The 23,831-nt window shown below is 42.7% G+C and overlaps 1 protein-coding gene across 5 annotated transcripts in view; it reads right to left on the reverse strand.

Annotated features, from left to right (window-relative positions):
• Positions 1-23,831, reverse strand: part of PTPRG (protein tyrosine phosphatase receptor type G) — a 773,938-nt gene that overhangs the window by 25,206 nt on the left and 724,901 nt on the right. For all 5 annotated transcript variants that reach the window (XM_070777123.1, XM_070777125.1, XM_070777122.1 and 2 more), the window contains 8 exons: positions 15,616-15,712; positions 8,941-9,023; positions 8,619-8,753; positions 7,224-7,358; positions 4,918-5,090; positions 2,773-2,908; positions 2,142-2,288; positions 201-294 (listed from right to left, as the gene is read on the reverse strand). In XM_070777123.1, the coding sequence (XP_070633224.1) occupies positions 201-294; positions 2,142-2,288; positions 2,773-2,908; positions 4,918-5,090; positions 7,224-7,358; positions 8,619-8,753; positions 8,941-9,023; positions 15,616-15,712 (1,000 nt within the window). The remainder of the gene's footprint in view (positions 1-200; positions 295-2,141; positions 2,289-2,772; positions 2,909-4,917; positions 5,091-7,223; positions 7,359-8,618; positions 8,754-8,940; positions 9,024-15,615; positions 15,713-23,831) is intronic.

Here is a 23,831-nt window from a genome sequence, read left to right on the forward strand (position 1 = left end):
TCAATCTCGAGGTGAACTTGAAGCTAGATTTCCTGTCCCATAGACACAGCAACTTCCTGGTGCGGACAGCTGCCCCTCCCATCTGTCCTATTTGTCCTAAGTATAACTTTCCCCCGTGGTGGTGGTTGCCTCTTTACCTAACACACAAAATCTCAAGAAAAGAAAAACACAGTCAAATTGAACTGATGTTAAGATCTTACATGGCACGACTGAAGAGTTTCGGTTCTTTTCTTTGTTGCACTCTTTCTGAGCACTGAAGCATTCCACATATTTTGCATTGCACTGTGTGACCAGCTGAAAGAAAGGCAACATTTTCGTCCTCATTCAAAGGACTATATTTGTGCATGTGTTAACTTCCTGTGGCAAACATTTTTCTGTATGTACATAAACATCAAATCATACCTTGTGTCCCCTAAACTCAGAATTCTATCTCAATAAAGCTTGGAAAGACAACAGAACAAAAACAAAGCTATAACTGATAGCACCTGCTTGATGATCTGGCAAAAATGCCAATGATGAGATAACTGATGGCTTTTGAACGCTTCTGCACCCTAAGAACACTTTGTGTCTCACTGGTGGCACTTTTCACAACTGTCTCGGTGGACTGCGTCTTGTTTTACTTACTTTTAGGCCTTAGGTTTCTTGACGGCAGGCTCTATGTAAGCAGTATTTATTGAATAATATGGATTTACTGAATGAATTCTTCGGATTTATTGAATTACTGTGAATTTTCCCATACACTCTCTACTAGTGTGTCTGGGAACGGTCTCCTGCTCTACCTGCTTTACAGCTACACTGTCCAGGGCCCTGGAGGCAGCCTGAGTTTCTGTTTCTTGTGTTTTCTTTCTAGGTAAGTTCTACACCTGTAAAAGAACAAACAACCCAGTCTCCTTTGATGAATTTTTTAAAACAAGGTATAAACAAATGTTTCAGGAACAAACGGCAGAATTTTAAAAATACTGGTACTCAACACTGCTATATTTAAAATGGATAACCAACAAGGAGGTACTGTAGAGCACAGGGAACTCTGCTCAGTGCTATGTGGCAGCCTGGACGGGAGGGGAGTTTGGGGGAGAATGGATACATGTCTACATATGGCTGAGTCACTTTGCTGTCCACCTTAAACTATCACATTGTTAACTGGCTATGCCCTAATAAAAAATCATTTTTTTAACAAAATAAATATTAATTTTTAAAGAATTCATTTTCAACATTCAAAATAAGACACTATGTCCTCACTATTAATTAACTGAATGATTTTTAGAGTGGGTAGGACATTATAAAAGGAGACCTGGAAATATAAAGTTGTTATGACTGAACCTGGTGAAATTAATCTATTTTTCATTTCATATCACTTGTTATCATTTGCTTGACAGTCTCATTTCTTCAGCTGAGATTCAAAGGAAGGTTTCAGTGTCTATGGAAAGTTTTACCGTGAAAATGAAAACTGCAGTGATTCATCTCATTCTTTTTATCTTGACACAAAATAAGAAATAGAACAATGTGCAAAAAAGACAGATTTTTAAAGTCTAATGAGAGACTGCTAAATAGGAGGCATTCAGTACTTTTGAGATAGCTAAACTGCTCTGACCTTAATTACTTTAATAGTTCTTATAGTCTCTCTTTTCACCTAATTTCACTCAATTCCATATAACCCTAACTGTCTTCACACCTTGTGCCCCTATCAAAGAGAAAAAAACCCCATTTAGGAAAAATTAACCTTTTCTCTAGTTTTGTTTAGTAAGTCTTTTTTAGTTTCTAAATCATCTACTGGGATAGTCTTTCAAAGAGCTCAGCTTTTAAGATAATGTCAACAAATAGCTGTTCTTCATAAGGGTAAGATAAATTAGGTCAGAAAATTTTTGATTGGAACAACAACATATTATGTCACTGTGGCCAGGGGCATGTGTTTATGTTCAAATAAAGTTGTAAACTGTACAGAAGAAAATATAGCACGGCACTGTCTCCTCAGACACCTACAGACAAGTCGCAGCTTCATTTTCCCATGTACTACATCTCAGGAGTACACAAAGTAATCCATCTCAGTCTAAACATTCATGCAAAAAACACATGACCCCTAAACTTGAGACATTTCTTTACCTCCTTGCTTTTTGCCCAAAGAAATGTATTGAAACCAGTACCTTGAACTGTTTTTCCAGTCGTGTCTTGCCTCCTACTCCTGGTATGAGGATGCTATTAACGTAACTGTGCAGCTGACTGGAAGACACTTCAGTCTCCTTTCCAAGAATGGCTTCCAACAAGGCATCGTGGATGAAAATATACTGCTCCTACAAGGCAGAGGACATGACGGTCACCGAGGTGAGCTGTGACGGGACACCACCTGTTTCCTGCAGGAAATCTGCCTTCAAGGAGCTCCTCGCCTGGCAGGGAGCTCTCCGTGAATTCCCTCAGTACTCACTTCCTAATCCGCCAGAAGCGGCCTGAGGGCAGGGACTGCGTTGATGTCGGTTCTGTACTCCACACCACGCTCCGAACATGCAACGGGGAAACGCGTGTTCACCGGAGGGCTTTAGAACCATCCCCTCAGGCCAGACAATGTTTAACTCCCAGAGCAACGAATACACAGCGCTGGGTACAGTGTCCCAGCTTCATTTCACATCCACACAGAAGTGGGGAACAACCAGATATCCTCGTCAGGACACCTTCCAATCCAAACCCCTGTAGATCTCTCCCAGCCGTGTCTGCTGCCGCTCCTTCACCCTTCCGTTCCAGCGCACGGAGACCCCACGGGGCCGCGCAGTCTCTCCTCACCTCAGTCTGGACGAGGTAGTTGCGCTGAGTCCTGATATGCTTCAGGAACCCCAGGACGTTGACTGTGCTTTTGTCTTTTATCTGCTGCAGCATGCTGTCAATGACGATGTAGGTGCCTGTCCGGCCCACACCAGCGCTGGAAGAAAGGCAGACCTCACCTAGCACACCTGCTGCTCGACCCTGGCACAGACCGCGGAAACCATCCTCCGCCTCTCTAAGGCCCTGAGAAATAACCCTGCTGTTCGGGGGACCCGGCGCAGGTTACGATGAATGGAGAGCGTCCACAAACGACAAGAGGATCCTTCCTCCCTCTTGAGTCTTGATGAGGAGGGAAGGCTACCTTCATACCTTGCCTGAAAATAGAGACTATGTATACTTAAATAAAATATATATAAGCTACACACGAGCTTTCTTGGCCCTCCTTGTAGCTCAAGCAAAAGGATCTAAGTCCATGATGCCAGGGAGCCCAAGGCATCCCTCCTGGCAGCCGCGTGCCCACACCAGAAGCACTCCCGCGGAGGCATCACCTGGCTCTCCCGCTCCCCCAGCAATCCTGGGGGAGCCCATCGTCCTTTCAACACACCCACTTTCTGCCCACCAGACTCCCCAGTGGGCTCAGTACTGGAAAGTTCCTGTTGAAAAGGATACTTTCCTTCCATAATCCAGAGGTGGGCTAGGAAGAGCCCACCTGGAAAAGCCGGCCTCTTTAATCCCACATCCTAACTGTTATTTCAGAAAAATAGGGAGACCTGAGTTCTGCCGTACTGAACAACAAACTTCTTTTGGGCAGAATCTCTGCTCCCATGCCCCTAGCAGGTTCCCCGTCTGACACAACTCTGCTGAGACACGAGCTCTCTGGTAGACACTCTCTTCTGTTTTAGTGATTGTAAATGGATTAGCAAAGATGGAGAGTTCCCGTGGCACTCTAAACAGAAGACAGGCTCCAACTCCCGCTGCTCTGTGGGTGCTTATTAGGGGAGCCGCCCCAAAGAAGTGCCAAGGAAGCTGTGCAGCCATGTAACACACATCACAGAGGCAGCAACATCTGTCTGAACGCCCAAGCCAAGCAATCCAGGATGGCTCAGGAAACTCAAACAGGGGCTCTGTATCAACCTAGAGGGGCGGGATGGGGCAGCAGATGGGAGGCAGGTTCAAAAGGGAGGGGATATATGTATACCTATGGCTGACTCATGTTGAGGTTTGACAGAAAACAAATTTCTGCAAAGCAATTATCCTTCAATAAATAAAAAAATACACTAAAAGCATTTTTAAACAATCAGCTGAGGTTGATTTCCAGGTGGCTCAGCGTAAAGAATCTGCCTGCCAATGAAGGAGACACAAGAGACATGGTTCGATCCCAGGGTCGGGGAGATTCCCCTGGAGAAGGAAATGGCAACCCACTCTAGTATTCTTGCTTGAGAAACCCCACCGGCAGAGGAGCCTGGAGGGTATGGGGTCGTAGAGTTGGACACAACTGAGCATTAATGTTACTATTTACTAAGGTTGTTTAAGGTACTTTAGAAGGTAAAACAGGCTTTTTATGTGCTTTACAAAGGTCTTTTATTTGAGCTTATAGTACCTATAAGCTCAAAGCCTTTCACCCAGAAAATAAATACTATTCTTTGGAGAAACCCTACAGAAAAGCCATATTCAAAAACTCAAAAGCTCCTCAATGCTCTGTGGTGACCTAAATGGAAAGGAAATCCAAAAAACAGGGGATATATGTATACATATAGCTGATTCACTTTGCTGTACAGCAAAAACTAACACACACTCTAAAGCAACTATACTTCAATAAAAATTAAAAACCAAAAAAAAAAAGCCTCAAAGTTTCTAGTGTGGGAAGTTCTAAACTTGTGTTTAAGTTTTTTATATATTAGGAGCTACCAACAATTGCCTTATAAAATAACGCTGGATTTTATCAATAATGAGATGGTGTTATAAAAACTGGAGACTCATCCTCTAAGAGTTCATTCTGTTTTACCCTCACAAGCAGCAGCTGCTTTCTTACTGTTAGAGGACTATAGTGACCTCCTGTAACCCTCACAAGTCTCAGTGGTCCCAGTCTGGGGCGGAAGACTCTAGTTTGGTGTCAGAGCAGCGGCAGGCCCGCAGCCCCTGCCTCCCCAGTCGGGCGGTCCTCACCTGCAGTGCACCAGCACAGGCCCCATCTCCGGCGTGCGGGCTGCCGAGGACCTCCTCACGAAGGTCAGCACTGGGAGGGCGTACTCCGGGACCCCCATGTCGGGCCACTGTGTGTAGTGGTACTGGATCACCACACGTTCATTCTGCCGCCCCTTGGGATTTCCCTTCTGCCCCTAAGAGAAAGGCAAGAAAGCATGTCTTTAAGCCAACAGTGGGCATTCTAGATGAAGATGATGTAAGGATGGCACGAATCCCAACCTCTGTTCTCATTTTGCCCTAACTGCTGATATCCTCTCTGAGGTCCTCTCAGGCCACAAATGAGGACATGACCCAGCTGGATGAGAAGGCTCAGATACCTCATAGAAGAGAATATGGTTTCATTCTGCACCAAGAATGAATGTTTCATATTTCATTTTTCTGGATCTGCTATCCAAAGAGCTCAGTAATTTGCCTACAAGATTTCTATTTCCTAGGTGCTTCCCTAATGGCTCAGCAGTAAAGAATCCACCTGCCAGTCCAGGAGACGCGAGGTTCTATCTCTGGGTCAGGAAGATCCCCTGGAGAAGGGAATGGCAACCCGCTCCAGTATTCTTGCCTGGGAAATCCCATGGATAGAGGAGCCTGGCGGGCTGCAGTCCATGGGGTCGCAGAGTCTGACACAACTTAGCAACTAAACAACAACTTCCATTTCCTGACTTCCTGCCCCAGCTCCTCTGACTCTGTGCCAGGACTCCCATTCCTTCTCCACTGTCCAGGCTGATGCAGGCACATGCTTGCAACCTCCAGGAAGTGTGGGGAAGATCCTTCTCAACGTCCAGAGTCCAAGGCAACAGTCAATTTATCTGTCCCTTTCAAAATGAATTTTTGAGAGTTGTTTTCCTTTAAGTGGCTGAACTTTTTACATTTCAACCACTTTGGTTGACAATCTTCTTCAAACAGATCAGTTTCTGTGATGTGTTCTTTATTATTATTATTATTACCAATACTTGTAAAATTTAAAAATGTTTTTGATGATTCAGGGTCATGAATCCATCGACATTGAACACTGTAGGGTGCTTGGCCCTGTGCTACAGGGCTTGGATGTCCTTGATTATCAATTCCCCAGTTACCTCTCCTTTTCCTTTTTCTTCCCCATTTTCAGTTCCTACTGTCAGTGTGCAAAACACCAGACATTCCTATTTGACATCCTCCTCTGACTTAAGGCATTTCTAAAAGAAGAGTAAGTGGGCCACATTTAAATACCTGAGGTGTTTCCATGCCTAATGGACATTATACTTCATGACTATAAACTGGTTATTGGTTAGCTTGAACCAACTAACAGCTCTGGTGTAGAGAACATAGATAAAGACAGTGCTACTGATCTTTATGTATAATACTTCTGCCATTCTTGGGAAGAAAAATACACATGGAAAGGACTGTTAACCCTGGACCATGAATGGGCTTCAGAGCCACTGAAATGGTATACAAAAACCTGAGTAAATGTGAATTCTTCTGGGGCAAGAGGCAGACAGTTTTATCGCATTCCCAAAGATGTCCAAGCCTAGAAAAAGAAATGAACCATTGCTACCAACAGCTGCCTACCTCAGCCTCTGCAGAGTAAGTAACACTCCACGCTGTCCTAATGAGCATCTGTCCTGAGCTCCTAGGACTACCAGAGTGATCTATGAGTCTCAATGGGACAGTGGATTTTCAACAAGAGGAACTGAGAAAACTTAAAAGTGGCATTTCCACAAGGGTGATTCTCAGGATGGCAAGAGTTCTTTAGTGTTAAATCACATTAGGAAACACGACAGAGTTACATCGGTTTCCTTACTCTGGCACTCCGGGTACTTGTTTTCCTTGTAAATTTTTAAGGGGGAATTCAGGCTCATGTAGCATTCATTTTCCACACTGAATCACAGAATTTGAGTTTTGCAAATGTGTCCTTGGGACACACTTTGGGAAACACTGCTTTAAAGCTGTCAGACAATTAGATTTAAAAAGCTAAATTACCAAACAGATGCTGCCATATTTGCTGGTTACCAAAACCTCAGAGGACCTTTTGTCCCTCCCCCACTCCAAATGAAGCCTCCTTCATGAAGAGATTAAAGAACTCAGTCAGGCCAGTTAAATTCTATTATGTGCTTTGCCAATATCTTTCACACCATACATTGATGTCAATCAAGAGAGTTGTGAAAAAACGTTTCAAAAATACTTTTTAAAAAAAAAAAACCAAGTTGGTTATGAGAGTTGGCCTTGGTCGCACAGTGATTTTCATACTAGTTTAAAAAGAGACGCCCTGGCAGCCCACCCAACCCCTTCAATACCTTTTTCACTTTTGTATTTCTGACTGAGAAATGACGAACAGTGTAGCAGGCATGTACTTTTGTGCTCTTCAGGGTGACAATAATGTTTCCATACTCCTCACTGTTCTCGGTGGGCCAATACTGATCACATTTTCGCTGCAAAAAAGATAAATAAAAACAGTTGTAAATTATAACTACAATCGATACCACAATGCCACTGTTGGTAATACCACAATGCCACTGCGGTTTCAAATAGCACTGTTGAAACACAGGTACTCTCACCATGTGGCTGACTAAGTCAGGAATGAATGGGCTGCAGTCCTCGCAGGCAGCTGCAACCCCTGCAGAGGTTAATCTTGGGACACGTGTGGGCTAGATCATTTGAGGACTGGGCCTAGTATTTGTGACCATTCTGCATCTCACGATGTACTTTAAAGAGGGTCTAGGAAAAGTCCTGTATATTTGACCCATACGAAATGTGGGTAGGTTACCAAGGAAGATTAAGTATCATTTGGGAGGTTGGCCTGCATTCACAGGTAAAAGAAAAGTCCCTTGCGGGACTTCCCTGGTGGTCCAGTGGTTAGCACTCTGCACTTGCAATGCAGGGGGTGCAGGTCGGATCCCTCACTGGGGAACTAAGATCCGATATGCCATACCATATGTGGCTAAATACAGGAAGCAGGGAAAAAGGGAAAGTCTCTTGTAACTGTGAGAGCCTTTGTGTTAAAAACTGGTCACCAATTTTGACTCCACGAAGGGAGGCAGTAGTGATTCTGAGTAAGGGACTAGAGCCTGGGACCTTATTCTATTCATTCCATTAATTAATTCATATCTAATGTAAGTTCAAAATCCGATAACGTTAAACTATGACTCACAGTCTTTAAAAAAGATTCTCTTAGAGACGGTCGAGGTGTTTAAGCAGTCTTTACTCCCCTGGATTTGAACTACTAGTATTTCCTCGACTATATGCTGCGTTTCTTCCACCGTCCCTACTTTTGTCTTTCTTCCCACTGTACTTAGAATGTCCTTCCTTCTCTTTTCACATCTGTGTGACTCTTCTGCCTTCTCTTTCATTGCTTAAATCTCACCTCAAACATTAGCTCTTTAAAAAGTTATCTGTACTATAGAATATGTCCATGCATTTTGCAGCATCCTCCTAATTAATACCTTATTCATCTTTTTTAAAAAGACTTTTATAAATGTATTGTTAATCTATTTGAGAAAGGCAGATTAACACCTAAAGATACCCTGTTCACCTTGATCATCATGTTTAACCCCCTCTGGAAAGTGCCCACTTTCCTGGCATGGTGGACTCTTCTCATTTCTCTAATCTTCTGGCCTTATCAAGTTTCTGCCCTACAGCAGACACTCCACAAGTAATTTTTTGAGTGAAGGTACATGAGTAAAAGTTCTTACTCTTCCTTTTTCCACAAGGTTCGTAATCATGACAATGATTCCAGTGTTTTGTTCCCAAATCATCCTCCAGAAATCTTCAAACGTGGACTTTAACGGTCCCTGGGTGGCGATGTAGGCTTTCGCTTTGTTGTAACCCTTCAAAGATGACACAGCACAGTGAGATGAAGGCAGTACCACAGCCCGGTTAATAATTCAAGCACCTTCCATACTGAATAGGCTGTGTTTGTCATGAAAGCTCTGTGCAGTACGAAAACACATTCAACCGTCTCAGCAGCACGCTTCATTTATCAGAAACAGGTTTAGGAAAACATTTCTGACTTACATCGACATAGTTTGCATTAATGTAGTCGCTGTGCTTAGAGTCTTTTCCTGGTAAAGGTCTTAACTTCACCCTACTGTGATCATCTATAGAGGGTAAGAAAGAAAAAAAAGCAAAAACAAAATGTATGATTCAAAAACTAGCAGCATTCTGAAGCACACAACAAAGCAAAGAGGCAACGTGGCATCTTCCAGAGGGCCCTGGGAAAGCTTTTGGCAGAAGAACAACTACAACATCAAAGCTACAGCATTGGGACCCCTCTGCATATCACGGGGACACTCCCACTGCATGCTCTGATCTGTGAGTGCTGATATGCAAGAAATGCAAATAGTGGTCCTTATTAGTTCATGTAAAATGATTCAAGATGCAACCCTCTGAAATTCCCTTATCCTACATTTTAAAACAAGTTTCCAAGATCTTTGATTACCTATGTTCCATCCCCTCTCCACTGATACAGATATAAAAAGGTGATTATTATATCAAGTCCAAAACATCAACTTTTAGGAGATGCCACTCAGCTGGACTCCCCACCACCCCAGCAGACCCTGAGTAACTGAGGGAACTGGAGCTTGCTTCTCAGAGTAAATTCAACGCAGGCATCTGAAGTCCGTGATCAGATTCAAGACCCACTTAACCTTTGCCTATGAACAAAAGGTGAGTGCTGATATGTGCCTCTGGTTGTCCAACAGAAGGAGCTTGCATTTATAAGGTAACAAACAGAAGAAAGCTGAGGTCATACTTTTTTTTCCCCCCTCTAGCTAGAAAGAGAATGGGCAAAAGCTGATTTACATTTCTATTTATAATCATGATCATAAAAGGCTAGTTTGAAAAGAAGTCCAATGAGTGGATTAGCATGGACATTACTGACCTCAGACTACTTCATGCACTTCTGGAAAGCCCTCCACATTCTTGAACTCTGAACTGCTTTTGTGCTGAGAAATGCACAGACTGCAGTGAATCTAAACAGGGGCTGCCTGTTGAATCTAAACAGGGGCCCCACGTGAAAATATTCTCTTAAGGCATCTGGATTCAAACTCTTTGTAGCATTATATTGTTATCTCACAGACTGACAAATAAGAACACATACTCAAGTTGCATTCTTCATAGTCAATCAAAAAGGTCAAAGACTGGCTAAAAAAGATAAATACTGGAGGTGGCAGACATGTCTGCTTTGAAAGCTGTCATGGTTCCACGAGAAAAGGCTCTTCCTATATTGTGCATCCAGCACCTTCATGGACTAATTCTACTTGTTCCATGACACTTCCACGCTATTCTCTGCTATATGAAAGCGTTAATATAGGGGAAGACCAAAGTGATGGCTGATGTGCCCAGAACCTGACCAAGGAGCCGAGAGAGTACCAAAACCTAACTCTCTGAACTTGTGAAAATAAAACACCCAATTTGAATTTGTGAACATTATACCTCAAGTAAACTTCTGAAAGTACAAACACATCTAACCAGAAATAGTGGTTTTCTGGCAAAACAGGATGACCCTTGAGCACATCACACAGAGTTGCTCTGACTTCCTCTTTGCCGCATACTTTTAGCTAAGGCAGTGAGGTCACTAGAAGTAGACGCTGCCATGGTGGAGAGAGTGATGTGGACATATGTGAGGCATATATGTGCATATATCTCTGCCTGACTGCTGTGGTCAGAAATGAGGTCTGTACATGGACAGTTCTTCACAATCTCAGGGAGGTGAGCCTTGATTGAGCTGGTCAACCAACGCTGCCCGAGTCAATCCATCCAAAGACTGGTGAGAAAAGAAAAGTTCGACTCTTCTTCCTTGTTCTCTTTTTCTCCTTCTCTCAGATAACTGAAACAAATACTCTTATCAAAAAATGACTTTTAGTTCTTTTAAAACTTTTTATAGAAGTAAAACTACACTCACAGATGACATGAGGTTATACATAGAAACCCTAAGGTCATATAAGACAAGTCCACAGCTAACATCATACTCAAAGATGAAAAGCTGAAAGTTTTCCCTCTAAGATTGGGAACAAGACAAGGATGTCCATTCTTGCCATTTTTATTTGTCATGGTACTGGAAGTCCTAGCCAGAGCATTTAGGCCAGAAAAAGAAATGAAAAACATCCAAACTGAAAGGAAGAAGTAAAACTGTCACCATTTGCAGATGACATGGCATTATAATTAGAAAACCGTGACAGACTCCTTGAAAAAAACTGTTAGAACTAATAAATGAATTTAGTCAAGTTGCAACATACATAATCAACATACAGAAATCTACTGAATTTCTATACACTAAGAATGAATTATCAGAAAGACAAATTGAGAAAACAGTCCCTTTTATTATTGTCTCAAAAAGAAGAAAATACCTAGGAATAAACTTATCTAAGGAGGTGAAAGACCTGTATGTTGAAGACTGTAAAACACTGAAAAAGAAACTGAAGACATGAATAAATGGAAAGATATGCTATGCTCATGGATGGACTGGAAATCAATCTACAGATTCAGTGCAATCCCTATCAAAATTCCAATGCTACTTTCCACAGAGATAGAACAAACAATCCTAAAATGTGTATGGAACCATAAAAGAACTCAAACAGCCAAAGCAATCTTGAGAAAGAAGGACAAGGCTGGAGGCATCATACCCCTGGTTTCAAATTACATTATAAAGCTATAATAATTTGAAAAGTACTAGCATAAAGACAGACACATATATCAATGAAACAGATGAAAGAGTCCAGAAATAAACCCACACATACACAGTCAATTTATTTGTGACAAACAAGCCAAGAACACACGATGGGGAAAGTCTCTTCAATAAGTGGGGCTGGGAAAAATGGGCAGTCATATGCAAAGAATGAAACTAGATTACTATATTACAGCATACATAAAAATTAAGTCAAAATGGATTGAAACTGAATTTAAGGTCTGAAATCATGAAACTCCTGGGAGAAAACAGAGAAAAAAGCTCCATGACGTAGGTCTTGGCAGTGATTTTTTTTCAGTCTGACACCAAAAGCCACAAAAGCAAAAATAAACATGTGGGATCACATCAAACTAAAAAGCTTCTGTATGGCAAAAGAAAGCATCAACAGAAGAAAAAGGCAGCTTTACTGAATGGGAGAAAGTACTTGTAAATCATATATCGGATAAGGGGATGATAAGCAAAATATAAAAAGAACGCATACAAATCAACAGCTAGCAAAACCAGCAATCAATTAAACCATGGGCAGAGGACCTAAATACACATGTTCCCAAAGCAGATCTATAGCTGGCCAATGGGCACGTGAAAAGGAGCTCAACCACCACCAATCTTCAGGGAAATGTGCATCTCACACCTGTTAGAATGGCTATGACCAAAAAGACAAGAAATGTGTTAAACAACTGTTAGAACTAATAAATAAGTTCAGTCCAGTTGGTAAGATACAAGGTCAGCATACAAAAATCAATCACACTTCTATCCACAGTCTGAAAACACCAAGGAAACAATTCCACGCAAAAGAATAATATACTTAGAAATATATTTAACAAAAGCTTAATACTTGTAGCATACAGATTATAAGACATTGCTGAAAGAAATAAAAGATGTCCTACATAAATGGAGAGATGTCCTATCTTCATAAATGGGCAGACCTAATTCTGTTAATATGGCAGTGTTCCCCGTATCAGTCTACAGAATGAACATAATCTGTATTAAAATTCCAGCTACACTTTTTGTAGTAATAGGGAGGTCCTGAAATTCATATGAAAAACAAAGGATCCAAAATAGCCAAAAGAATCTTGACAAAGAAGGCCAAAGTTGAAGGAGTCACAGTTTCCAATTTCAAAACTTATTACAAAGCCATGGTCAGTCAGTGACCAAGACAGTGTGACACTGCCATAAAGACAGACATACAGATCAGCAGAAAAGAAATCAAAGTATGGAATAAACCCTCACCCTTATGGTCAGCTGATTTTCTGTGGAGTGCTTAAGACAATTCATTATGGAGAGAAAGAAGAAACTTTTTAAAAAATGGTGCTGAGACAACTGGATATTAACACACAGAAGAATGAAGCTGGACCCCTACCTCACACTGTATACAAAAATTAACACAAACGGGTCAAAGGCCTAAATGTAAGAGCTAAGACCAGAAGAAGCTGACAAAAAAAAAAAAAAAAAGGTATATATTTACGATCTTGGATTAGGCACTGGTTCATTACATATGACAAGAGCACAGGAAACAAACAAACAAAAAAAAAACTGGGTTTCACCAAAGTTTTAAAAGTTGGTACCTCAAAGGACATTATCGAGGAAGTGAAAAGATGACATGGCGAATGTAAGAAAATATTTGCAAATTATATATATATTTGTATCTATAATGTATAAAGAATTCAACAATAGAAAGACGAGTAAACAAATATAAAAACGAGCAAAGGATCTAAATAGACATTTCTCTAAAAAAGGCAGAAAGGTGGCCAACAGACACATGAAAAAATGTTCAACATCACTAATCACTGGGAAATGCCAATCAAAACCGCAACTACAGTGAGATACCACTTCAAGCTCATCACCATGGCTATTATCAGAAAAAAAACAAAGTAACGCGTGTTGGCAAGGATGTGGAAACACTAGAACCTGCATATACTGCTGCTGAGAATGTAAAATGGCGCAGCCACTTTGGTAAACAGTTGGGCAGCTCCTCAAAATATTAAACATAAAGTTACCGTATGTCCTAGGTATTCTATTACTAAGTATATACCCCAGGGAACTGAAAATAGATGTCTATATAGAACCTTATACACAAATGCTCATAGCAGCATTATTAATGACAGAAAGTAGAAACAACTCAAATGTCCACTGAGAAATGAATAAACATGGTATATCTATACCGTGAAGTATTATTCAGGCATAAAAGCAACGCCCTGTGTACCTTTTAACAACATCATGGGGAGTAGAAGCGTCCAGACACAAAGGGCACGTACAGAATGATTCCATTTAGATGAAATATTCAGAATAGGCAAGCACACAGAGAAAGAAAGTAGCTACGTGGCTTTTAGGGACTTGGGAGCAGGAGGAATTAGAAGTGACTGCTCATGGATAAGGGGTTTCATGTTGAGGTGATTAAAATATTCTAAAATTAGACAGTGGTGATGGTTGTACAACTCTTTGACTATACTAAAAACCACTGAAATTAAATTTAAAATCAAATTATCTTGAAAATGGGTGAATTGTGTATGTTATATAAATTATATCTCACTGCAGATGACACCACCCTTATGGCAGAAGGTAAAGAGGAACTAAAAAGCCTCTTGATGAAAGTGAAAGAGGAGAGTGAAAAAGTTGGCTTAAAGATCAACATTCAGAAAACTACGATCATGGCATCCGGTCCCATCACTTCATGGGAAATAGATGGGGAAACAGTGGAAACAGTGTCAGATTTTATTTTGGGGGGCTCCAAAATCACTGCAGATGGTGATTGCAGCCATGAAATTAAAAGACGCTTACTCCTTGGAAGGAAAGTTATGTCCAACCTAGATAGAATATTGAAAAGCAGAGACATTACTTTGCCAACAAAGATTCGTCTAGTCAAGGCTATGGTTTTTCCAGTGGTCATGTATGGATGTGAGAGTTGGAACTGTGAAGAAAGCTGAGCGCCGAAGGATTGATGCTTTTCAAACTGTGGTGTTGGAGAAGACTCTTGAGAGTCCCTTGGACTGCAAGGAGATCCAACCAGTCCATCCTAAAGGAGATCAGTCCTGGGTGTTCACTGGAAGGACTGATGCTAAAGCTGAAACTCCAGTACTTTGGCCACCTCATGTGAAGAGTTTTGGGGGCAGGGGGAGAAGGGGACGACAGAGGATGAGATGGTTGGATGGCATCACCTACTCGATGGATATGGGTTTCAGTGAACTCTGGGAGTTGGTGATGGACAGGGAGGCCTGGCGTGCTGTGATTCATGGGGTTGCAAAGAGTTGGACACGACTGAGCAACTGAACTGAAAGTATTATTAAAAATCTGTCTACAGTGGTGTGTAACTTTAAACACACTATTACATGAAACTGTATGTACATTAACCATAAACATCTGTGCTCCTGCTCTCAATATCGAAGTGTGTATTTTCAGCCAGTGAGTCAAGTCTCGGTGTCTGTGAAAAGTGGCCTTCCAGCCACAGAAGTGGCCTGTCCTCCTAGCAGCCTTGAGGCTCTGTAAGAAGAACTCTTATTTATTTGCTCCTAAACTTCCAGGGTACTCATGGCCCTGGAAATGTTTTGGACAGGACTAAACACGTAGGCCACAAGGAATGAAATAAACCAATTACCTAATCTTTGGAAAGAGTGCTCTGAAATTCAGCTTCCTCGATTCAGCTCTCAGTATTTCCATTTGCATTAAAAAGCTTGGCTCTCATGGGTTAAAAACAATGTTAGGCTAGCCACGTGACATTAAACTTTGGTTCCCAACACTGGATATGAAATCACTTCATGTAAAAACAGTAAAGCTCAGAACATTTCCTTCGATCGCCTGATTATGACAACAGAGATCTGGCAGCTTCATGAAACACTAAGGGGGCAGAGGATGTCCCCACTTCTTACATATTGTTGAAGAAGATGGGCCAACTTGCACGTGTAATGCCCTCTTGGTATCCTGATTCCAACTGCTTGCATTTCAGCTCATACCCAGCAGGAAGATTTCATTTCCTTGCAGTTGAAGATAGTTTAAAGTTTATTACTCACATGCTAAAATATTGATGTATCTGTTTTTGTGCTTGTTATCTGGATGATTGGAATGTTCTGCAGTGATGTTCATATCAGCCGTGCAGCGCTGGACTTCCTAGAGAAGGAAATATACAGGGAGGTTACCAAGATTTTTAGACATGCTTTTGGACGCTGAACAACAGCCAAAAGAAAGCAGCTATAGACATCCAAAAGCCCAGAGCCTTTACTCACTCCCCAGTCACTGGCCACCATCACCTCCCCAAACTCAACTTCAGAAATGAATACTAACGTATTCATAACAGATGTATGAAGGATGAAAACAAAATAAAAGGGTTTCATTCTTTACTAATTCATCCACCATCCATTTTATTCCAGATCTGGCCTAGGCATGGGGATTACAGAAATAGTGTCTCTTTTTGAATATGTTGCAGTCAAATGGGTGAGAAAAACATATAAAAACATGATAATAGCCAAATGTGATTAGTAGAAGAGAGGCCTGAAGAAATGGATAGGAACACAGAAGAAGGTTTAGATGGGAGAGAATTCACCTGGGTCTTAAAAAGATGAACAGGAATATTCTAGAAGAATAATCTCCAGCATGATGTGCAATATGCTTATATTATGGTCCTCACAGCCTTGTTTTATGACAGACTACCAAGTGACTGTCCTCAGCCCTGAAATGACAGTGTGTGTGCGCGAAGTTGCCTCAGTCGTATCTGACTCTTTGTGACCCCATGGATTGTAGCCCACCAGGCTCCTCTGTCTGTGGGATTCTCCATGCCAAGAATACTGGAAAGGGTTGCCATGCTCTCCTCCAGGGAATCTTTCTGACCCATGGATCGAATCCACGTCTCTTATGTCTCTGGCACTGGCAAGCAGGTTCTTTATCACCAGTGATACCTGGGAAGCCCTGAAATGACACTAATAGAACCTAAAAACTGTCATATCTGACTTACCCCATATATGGCTCTGATGCACTAATTTTTAACTCTGATTTTACTTACATGATCCTTCTTTAGATAAACAGCCATGGGAGAAGCAACTCTCCTCTTCTATTACCTTTGCCATGGATAGAAACATCATCCATTAGCCTAATAAAAGATTGCTAAAAAAGCCAAATTTTTCTACACCATATGCTTCAAATCCCAAGAAACCACGGGTGCTAACTAATAAAGGAAGTCATTTGCAGTGCACAGCTGCGACAAAGAGCAGGGCAAAGTGACGTGAGGGGATCAGGAAAAGCCTTTCACATGTGACAGATGTAACCGAGTTTACTTGCTGCGTGGCAAGTACAGATGATGTCCACAGCATGCTCATCATGCACAATGAAGAACAATGAAATCTATAAGGAACCAGTCGTCTTTTATATTCACCAAGTACTTAGGAGGGGCTCACCATGATCAAAGAGCTAAGGCAAAAAACAACAGGTCACTAAATATTCGGAACCATACTCACAGACACCTGATTCCTGGAGGATGTACGGGCACTTTTTCAGAATTGGGAGGCGTTCCCGGGGGAAGGAAGAATGAGAAAGAACAAAAGGAAGAAAAAGAAGGGGCTTCCCAGGTGGCTCCATGGTAAAGAATCTGCCTGCCAATGCAGGAGACATGGCTTTGATCCCTGGTCTGGGAGGATCCCACGTGCCACGGAGCAACTAAGCCCGTGCACACACCTACCGGGCTCTAGAGCCCAGGAGCCACACCGAGAGAAGCCAGAGCACTGCAACGAAGAGGAGCCCTGGCTCCTCACAACTGCAGCATGAAGACCTAGCACAGCCAAAAATACACACACAAAATTATGTATTAAAAAAAAAAGGGGAGAGAGAGAAGGAAGGAAGGAAAGAAAGAAGAGAGAGAGAAAGAAAGAAAAGCCATATCCATTAGTTCAACACATCTCTCTGGAGAAAGTGTGCATTTCATGAGAGTGCATTATCTTTTTTTTACTTTTACTAAATGTGATAAACTCTGATACCTGCTGTTCTATCTAAAATGGTTTATAACCTACAGTTTGGTGAATGCTGGTTTAAAAGGCCTGAAGGCTGCCTTTGGCTGTTCTCTCTAAAATAGACATAAAATGTGAGCGTAATTTAATGAGTCGGCTGTTTTAACATCTCTAGGAACAGGAGCAATGCTAGCCGTACTTAGAATATCTGCCATTCATGATTGCCTTGAAAGCCCAAGGTGTACTCTTCTGAATAGTTTCAGGGGCAGAAAACCTTTGAAAATGGATTTGTATTCTGGAAGACATTAATTCAGCCTGTACACAAATCTGTGAAATAAGCTGACATGCCTTGGTTCCTGGGTTCTGAAGGTCAAACCTTTGGCATGTACCTCTTCTGGGCTGAGCTGTTCAGACATCCTGTGCTGAGATTTCAGCTTTGAGTACTTTAGTTGGAGATTTGCCTTATTGATATTTTTTTTCCCCATTGTGTGACTCTGACCACACTCACTGGACTGAGGTGGGGCCTCTATTACAGTCTAATGCAATTGGCTGAGCCTGTGTGGGAGCAGCTGTCTGTACTGTTTAAAGCGGCCATTCAATATGGCCAATCAAACTCTGGGCTATCTAAAACCCTTAGTCTGATCTGTCGCCTCTATTTCACTTTTCCAATTATGTGAATGACAGAAAACAAGGAATGGTCATAAATAATGCTAAATCTGATTTTACGAGAACCCAAGGGGTTGGCCTACGGCCTTCTGATTTTGTCTTGTGGATAATAATGTCATCTGTAATTCCTTGCAGTACCGCCTGGTTCATTTAGATGCTGATAATATCATCTGATCCTGGAGTGCTTTTTCTCCAGCTGAACTGGCATTTCAAAGTTAATGTGATTTTAATAGGTGTTAAGACCCTTTGAAGTGACACTGGCCAACAGAATGTGTATAGTACAGTTACTTAGTCAGTACCCAAATAAAAAGTTTAAGATTTAAGCTTGTTTGCACTTTCCTGTCTCTATAACAGAGCCGGAATTCTCAAAATGAATACTATGCAAATGACCAGGACACACCACCACCAAGAAGAGCCAACTGAAAACAAAGGATCTACAACAAAGCATAACTTAAAAAAAATGAACCAAAAGAGAAAAAAAGAAAAATACAAGTTGACAGATAGAGAGTTCTTCAGAGATGATACGGGCTGCTTCACCTCGTGCCTGGAGCTGTGGATGGAGGAGGCTGTCCAAAGGCACATGCTGACCTCCTGTCCTCCCATTCAGAAGCTTAATTGGAAAAAAAGAAAAAAAAGCCGAAACAGATCTAGAAATCTTTCAGGTTACTCAGCTTCACAATGAAGCAAGCTGAGAAGGAAATACTTTGGACCTGGTGACCAAGGGTTAGGCCAAGCATGTGTAACAGCCTTAGTGTCTGAGCTCAGGCCGCCCCCATCTACGTTCAGGGGCCTGTCCTGCACGAGAATAAGTCAGGACCACAGCACAGTGCTTGCTGAGTGTTGGACAGGGAGCTGGCCCTCATCAGGTACCAGTCACACCCTCTGCCAGCCTCTGCTCAGGCGACCACTACGGCCACACTGGTTTTCTTCAAAGGCTGCTTACCTATGTTCTTCTCTTGCTCAGACACCTCTTAGAGAGATTCCAAACCCCCGAGTCAGGCTTTCAGGGCCCCCACCTATGTACCTCTTCCTTCCCAACACCGGACAGTTTTAACTCTGTGCCCTTTGAACAGCCTGTACAACCTCCTGCTCTCTGTTTCACAGCAATTTTCCTTACCCAGGATAGCCTGTGCTCCTCTTCATCCCCCTCTAAATCCGTATGTCTTTATCCCAAGTGTCTGCCTTACCCTCCAGAAAATCAACCTAACTCTGAAGAAACTATCCCAGAGTCTGTCATCCTACAGCTGGTCTATAAAACAGAATTATTTTTTCCTGTACAACTTGGCTAACACACTTTTTTCCTCACTCTTCATAAGAGCCTCAACGTAAAAACCTCAGCTTCATCACCTATGATTTCTTTCACGATAAGGGTTTACAAAATTTTCCTTTGGGTCATATAAGACCCACCCCGGCATTCTGTCACTGAGGCTCAGGAAACTGCCAACCTGCAGGCAGCCTTCTTTCTGCAGTTTTCCGCCTCCGTTAGGAACTCCCTCATATGTGTCATCAGCAACAACGGAACTCTGCATCTTACATAAGGTAATTGTGGCCACTGGCCCCTTGGTGCCTGGGCTCAAGGTGGACAAAGCTTTGTTCTCTTGATTTAAGATGAGCAACCGGCCCAAATTCAGCTGAGCTGGAGTTAACTTTAACAGACTCGATCCCCCAAAGGATCTTGTCAAGAGGGTATTGGACCTCTGGCCTCATCTCTGCACTCCACTTTTAAGCCTGTGATGCTCCTGACCTCTGCCTATTAATTCTGCTGACCCACAGGGCCTTGCAGCTCCCCTGATTTTGAAAGATTATTTGCTAGCACCGAGCCTCTGGAAGACTCCTTGATTATGACCTGGGAGGCGGGGGAAGAGTGAGGCTGAAGTCAGCTAAGGTAGTCAAGGGAATAGTCACTGAGCACTATCCTGACACCAGGATTGATGCTATTTCCAGGGACTGCAAAATCTGCTAGAGGTATAATGTCCCCAGCTTTTTAACAGCCTTCAGAATTTACCTGACAAGGACAAAAAGCTTGCATTCAGCATCACCTCTAGACAAAGACTCAAAATTACCAGCGGATCATTTCTCATTCTCCTTAAGCAGCAAAGTTCTGAACACATGACAGGTATTCACCATTTTTTTTTTTTTTTTTTCCCATTTCCCTCCACAATCTGAAAACAAGATGGGGCAAATAATAGAACTTTCGCGGAAAAACCCAATCAAAATTCCTAGCAGCCTTTCTCCTCTGCTTTCCTGGCAGAACTTCATTCCTGGATTGGCACTTCTTTTGCTCTGACCTCTTTCTGCATTAGCTGTGTTCACTCTGGTCTCCCCCAACCAGAATGAACTCTCTGAGGGCAAGTTCTCCGTCCAGTCCATCTCTGTGCCTTATAAAACATTCAACGCCTTTTCATGGGCAAACTGGAAAAGACCCTGATGCTGGAAAGATTGAGGGCAAGAGGAGAAGGGGACGACAGAGAATGAGATGGTTGGATGACATCATGGGCTCAACAGACATGAGTCCGAGCAATCTCTGGGAGATACTGAAGGACAGGGAAGCCTGGCATGCTGCAGTCCATGGGGGCACAGAGTCAGACATGACTGAGCAACTGAATAACAACATGGGCAAATATTAACTGTTAAGTGGTTTTCTCTATAATCTTAAGATTCGTTCTTGGACTAATTTCAGGCCTCTATTCACAAGTTATGTAAGATTTTTGTAAGTGAGATTCTCAGCCCTTTGGGAAGGCTCTAGACCATGAAGATCATGTATTGGGCTCCCAGTATTCTTAGTTGTGGGATGGGGTGGGGGGTGCGGTAGCTCCTTTATTCTAACCTCCCTCTTCTACTTTTTTTGCCAAGGAATTTACTGGTCCGTCAGCTGCATGATCAGTTTTAGACAATCACTGATCATCTTGGTTAATTCTCCTTACTATAGGATACTACTTACTTAAATGGAGAGTCTGGATGGCCTTAGGGCTAAACATGTGGGCTTGAATCAGAAAGCTTTGGTCTTCCTGATCAGAAAGTGGTCCTACTGCTGCCACTTCATTACTGAACTAACCAATGCCTCAGTCTTCCTCATCTGCAAAATGGGGACAAAACAGCTCACAGCTCACAGGGGTTATTTCTGAGGAATGAGTGAAATAATCTGAGCAGTGGTGCCAAGCAGATATCGGCTGTAATTACTCCATGTAAAAGGACCCGGAAATCTGGAGCTGAGGTTTCTACTCTCTTAACACGATGAGGGTTTTGTTTTATTCTTGTTGAATTACACAAAATCTCTTGTCCTGACCTTATTTATTTATTTATTTATTTTACAGTCTATGACTATCTCTTGTCTATAAAATAGCCTTGATAAGGGAATCTCCTCGTGGTCCACTGTTTAGGACTGCTGAGCACTTGGGTTCAGTCCCTGGTCAGGGAACCGAGATCAAGCTGCGTGGTGCAGCCAAAAAAAACCAGCCTTGAGAGTTTGTTAAAGATCCTATTACCATTTTCCTTTTTAGCAGAGCTATGCAAAAGGAGCACTACTGTTTTAAAATACTTCAAATTTCTCCTAAATTTGAAGGCCAACAGTACAGAAGTAGGCTTTTCTACCGTCTCATTTCCTTCTCTGCATGAGTGTCTTACTATTCTTTTTGGAAGAAAGGATGTTCTTGCTAGGGTGAAGAGCCCTGACTCGAAACCTTTCAAACGAGCACAGACCGTGAAATAACAATGATAGAACAAAGCCACCCATCTCCCCGCCCTCCCTGTTCCAGTCCCAAACATACCAGGTGACAAGCTACAGACTTCAATATAGGTGACAAAAGCTACAGCCGCAGTAATTTTTTTTTAGGCTAGAAACAGGGTGCAGATGCCCAGGACTTGTTAAGAGGCGTGATTTTGATGCAGTGAAGCCCATTTTGAGTCAGAGCCAGTTTACAGAGGTGTAGCTGATTATTTTGAATAATTAAATGGTGTCAAAACCAGCTGTGATGAATAGCACTGGGGTCTCAAATCATAAATAATTGAGAAACTGGAGCTGCATTTGATCATCCTGATCAAATTCTCGTCTCGAGAGGATGAATGTTTGTCCGGAATACCATCAACATTGTTAAATGCCTCAATATTCTTGCTCAGTCATCCAGCCAACAGTCAATTGAACTAAATCACTCAAACACCCCACACATGTGCTGTCCTCATGAATGCAAAATGTCTGACTTCACACCATGTGCTCTGTACTTGGACAGGCACCTTTTTTTGGGTCAGCATCTAATAGCCGCATTAAGCACTTGACATGTTTTTTTTGCTTTTTCCAAGAAACATATGACTCTGCAGAATACGTCAGAGGGGTCCTTCTCTCTACCATCTTTGCTCTGCTTCTGCTCCAGAAATAAAACAAAGAACCAAAAAGCCAGGAGAGGGACTTCATTTAAAACAAGTTGTCAATATAATTGCCTTTAGGATGGCCTTCAGGGACTCCCAAATTTGCATAGAAACAGGGCTTCTGGTCTTCTTTCTTCTCTCTCCTCCTCTGTGAGAAAATAATTGAGCCTCCCAGCCGTATGGCTCCTAGGTGATCTCCAAGGGCTTCCCTTCCATTATTCCAAGTGGGCCCCCAGACCAATTTTGTGAAAAGAGGTGGGCAGGTTAGCACCCTCGGCGTCATTTCCATTTTAAAGGAGAAATGAGACAGAAAGGAACTGACTTACCCACAAAGCTAGAAGACAGCTGAGCTGCCACGAAAACTTGGCCCCCTCAGCACCGCTCGTGCTGCCAGAGATGTGCCTCAGTGAAGCGCCTCAGTGAAGAAAAGGGCAGTCTGTTTAATAGCTCCTCATTGACACCCTGTCACTGCCGAGCTGGCGCGGGACCCGGAGCTGGCAGGGCGGCGCGCTGCTCTCTACCTTCCTTGTTCCCTACACACCAGCTCTCAAAACCAGGAGGCTCTGCTCACCCATGTCTCCTCTCCAGGGCTTAATAATCGCGAAAACAAGAACAATCCACTTTTGCACGGGCTTAACTGTTAACGGAGAAGGCAATGGCAGCCCACTCCAGTACTCTTGCCTGGAAAATCCCATGGACGGAGGAGCCTGGTGGGCTGCAGTCCACGGGGTTGCGCAGAGTCGGACACGACTGAGCGACTCAGCAGCAGCAACTGTTAACCTAGCTCTCTCCAGGATGTTCATCATTCGTTTCTGCCAACATGCTTGGGGTAGGAAGTGATGTCGCTGCCATTTTCAAAAAGGAAGGATGGCGGGGTGGGGGAGGTGGCTTCCCTGGTGGCTCGGTGGTAAAGAATCCACCTGCCAGTGCGGAAGACACGGGTTCGATCCCTGGTCTGGGAGGATTCCATGTGCGGTGGAATAGCTAAAGCCTGTGTGCCACAACTACTGAGCCTGTGCTTTAGAGCCTGGGAGCCGCAACTACTGAAGCCTGCACACCCTAGAGCCTGTGCTCTGCAACAAGAGAAGGTGTCACAGTGAGAAGCTGGTGTATCGCAACGGGAAAGTGACCCCTGCTCTCCATAGCTAGAGAAAGCCTGTGAAGCTACAAAGCCCCAGCACAGCCAAATAAATAAATAAAATCATAAAAAATGAGGAAACTGGGGATCAGAGGTGAAATGACTGGCTCCAGAATGATCATGACTG

The sequence above is a fragment of the Bos indicus genome, chromosome 22 (assembly GCF_029378745.1).
Source record: "Bos indicus isolate NIAB-ARS_2022 breed Sahiwal x Tharparkar chromosome 22, NIAB-ARS_B.indTharparkar_mat_pri_1.0, whole genome shotgun sequence".
In the NCBI taxonomy this organism is placed as follows: domain Eukaryota; kingdom Metazoa; phylum Chordata; class Mammalia; order Artiodactyla; family Bovidae; genus Bos; species Bos indicus.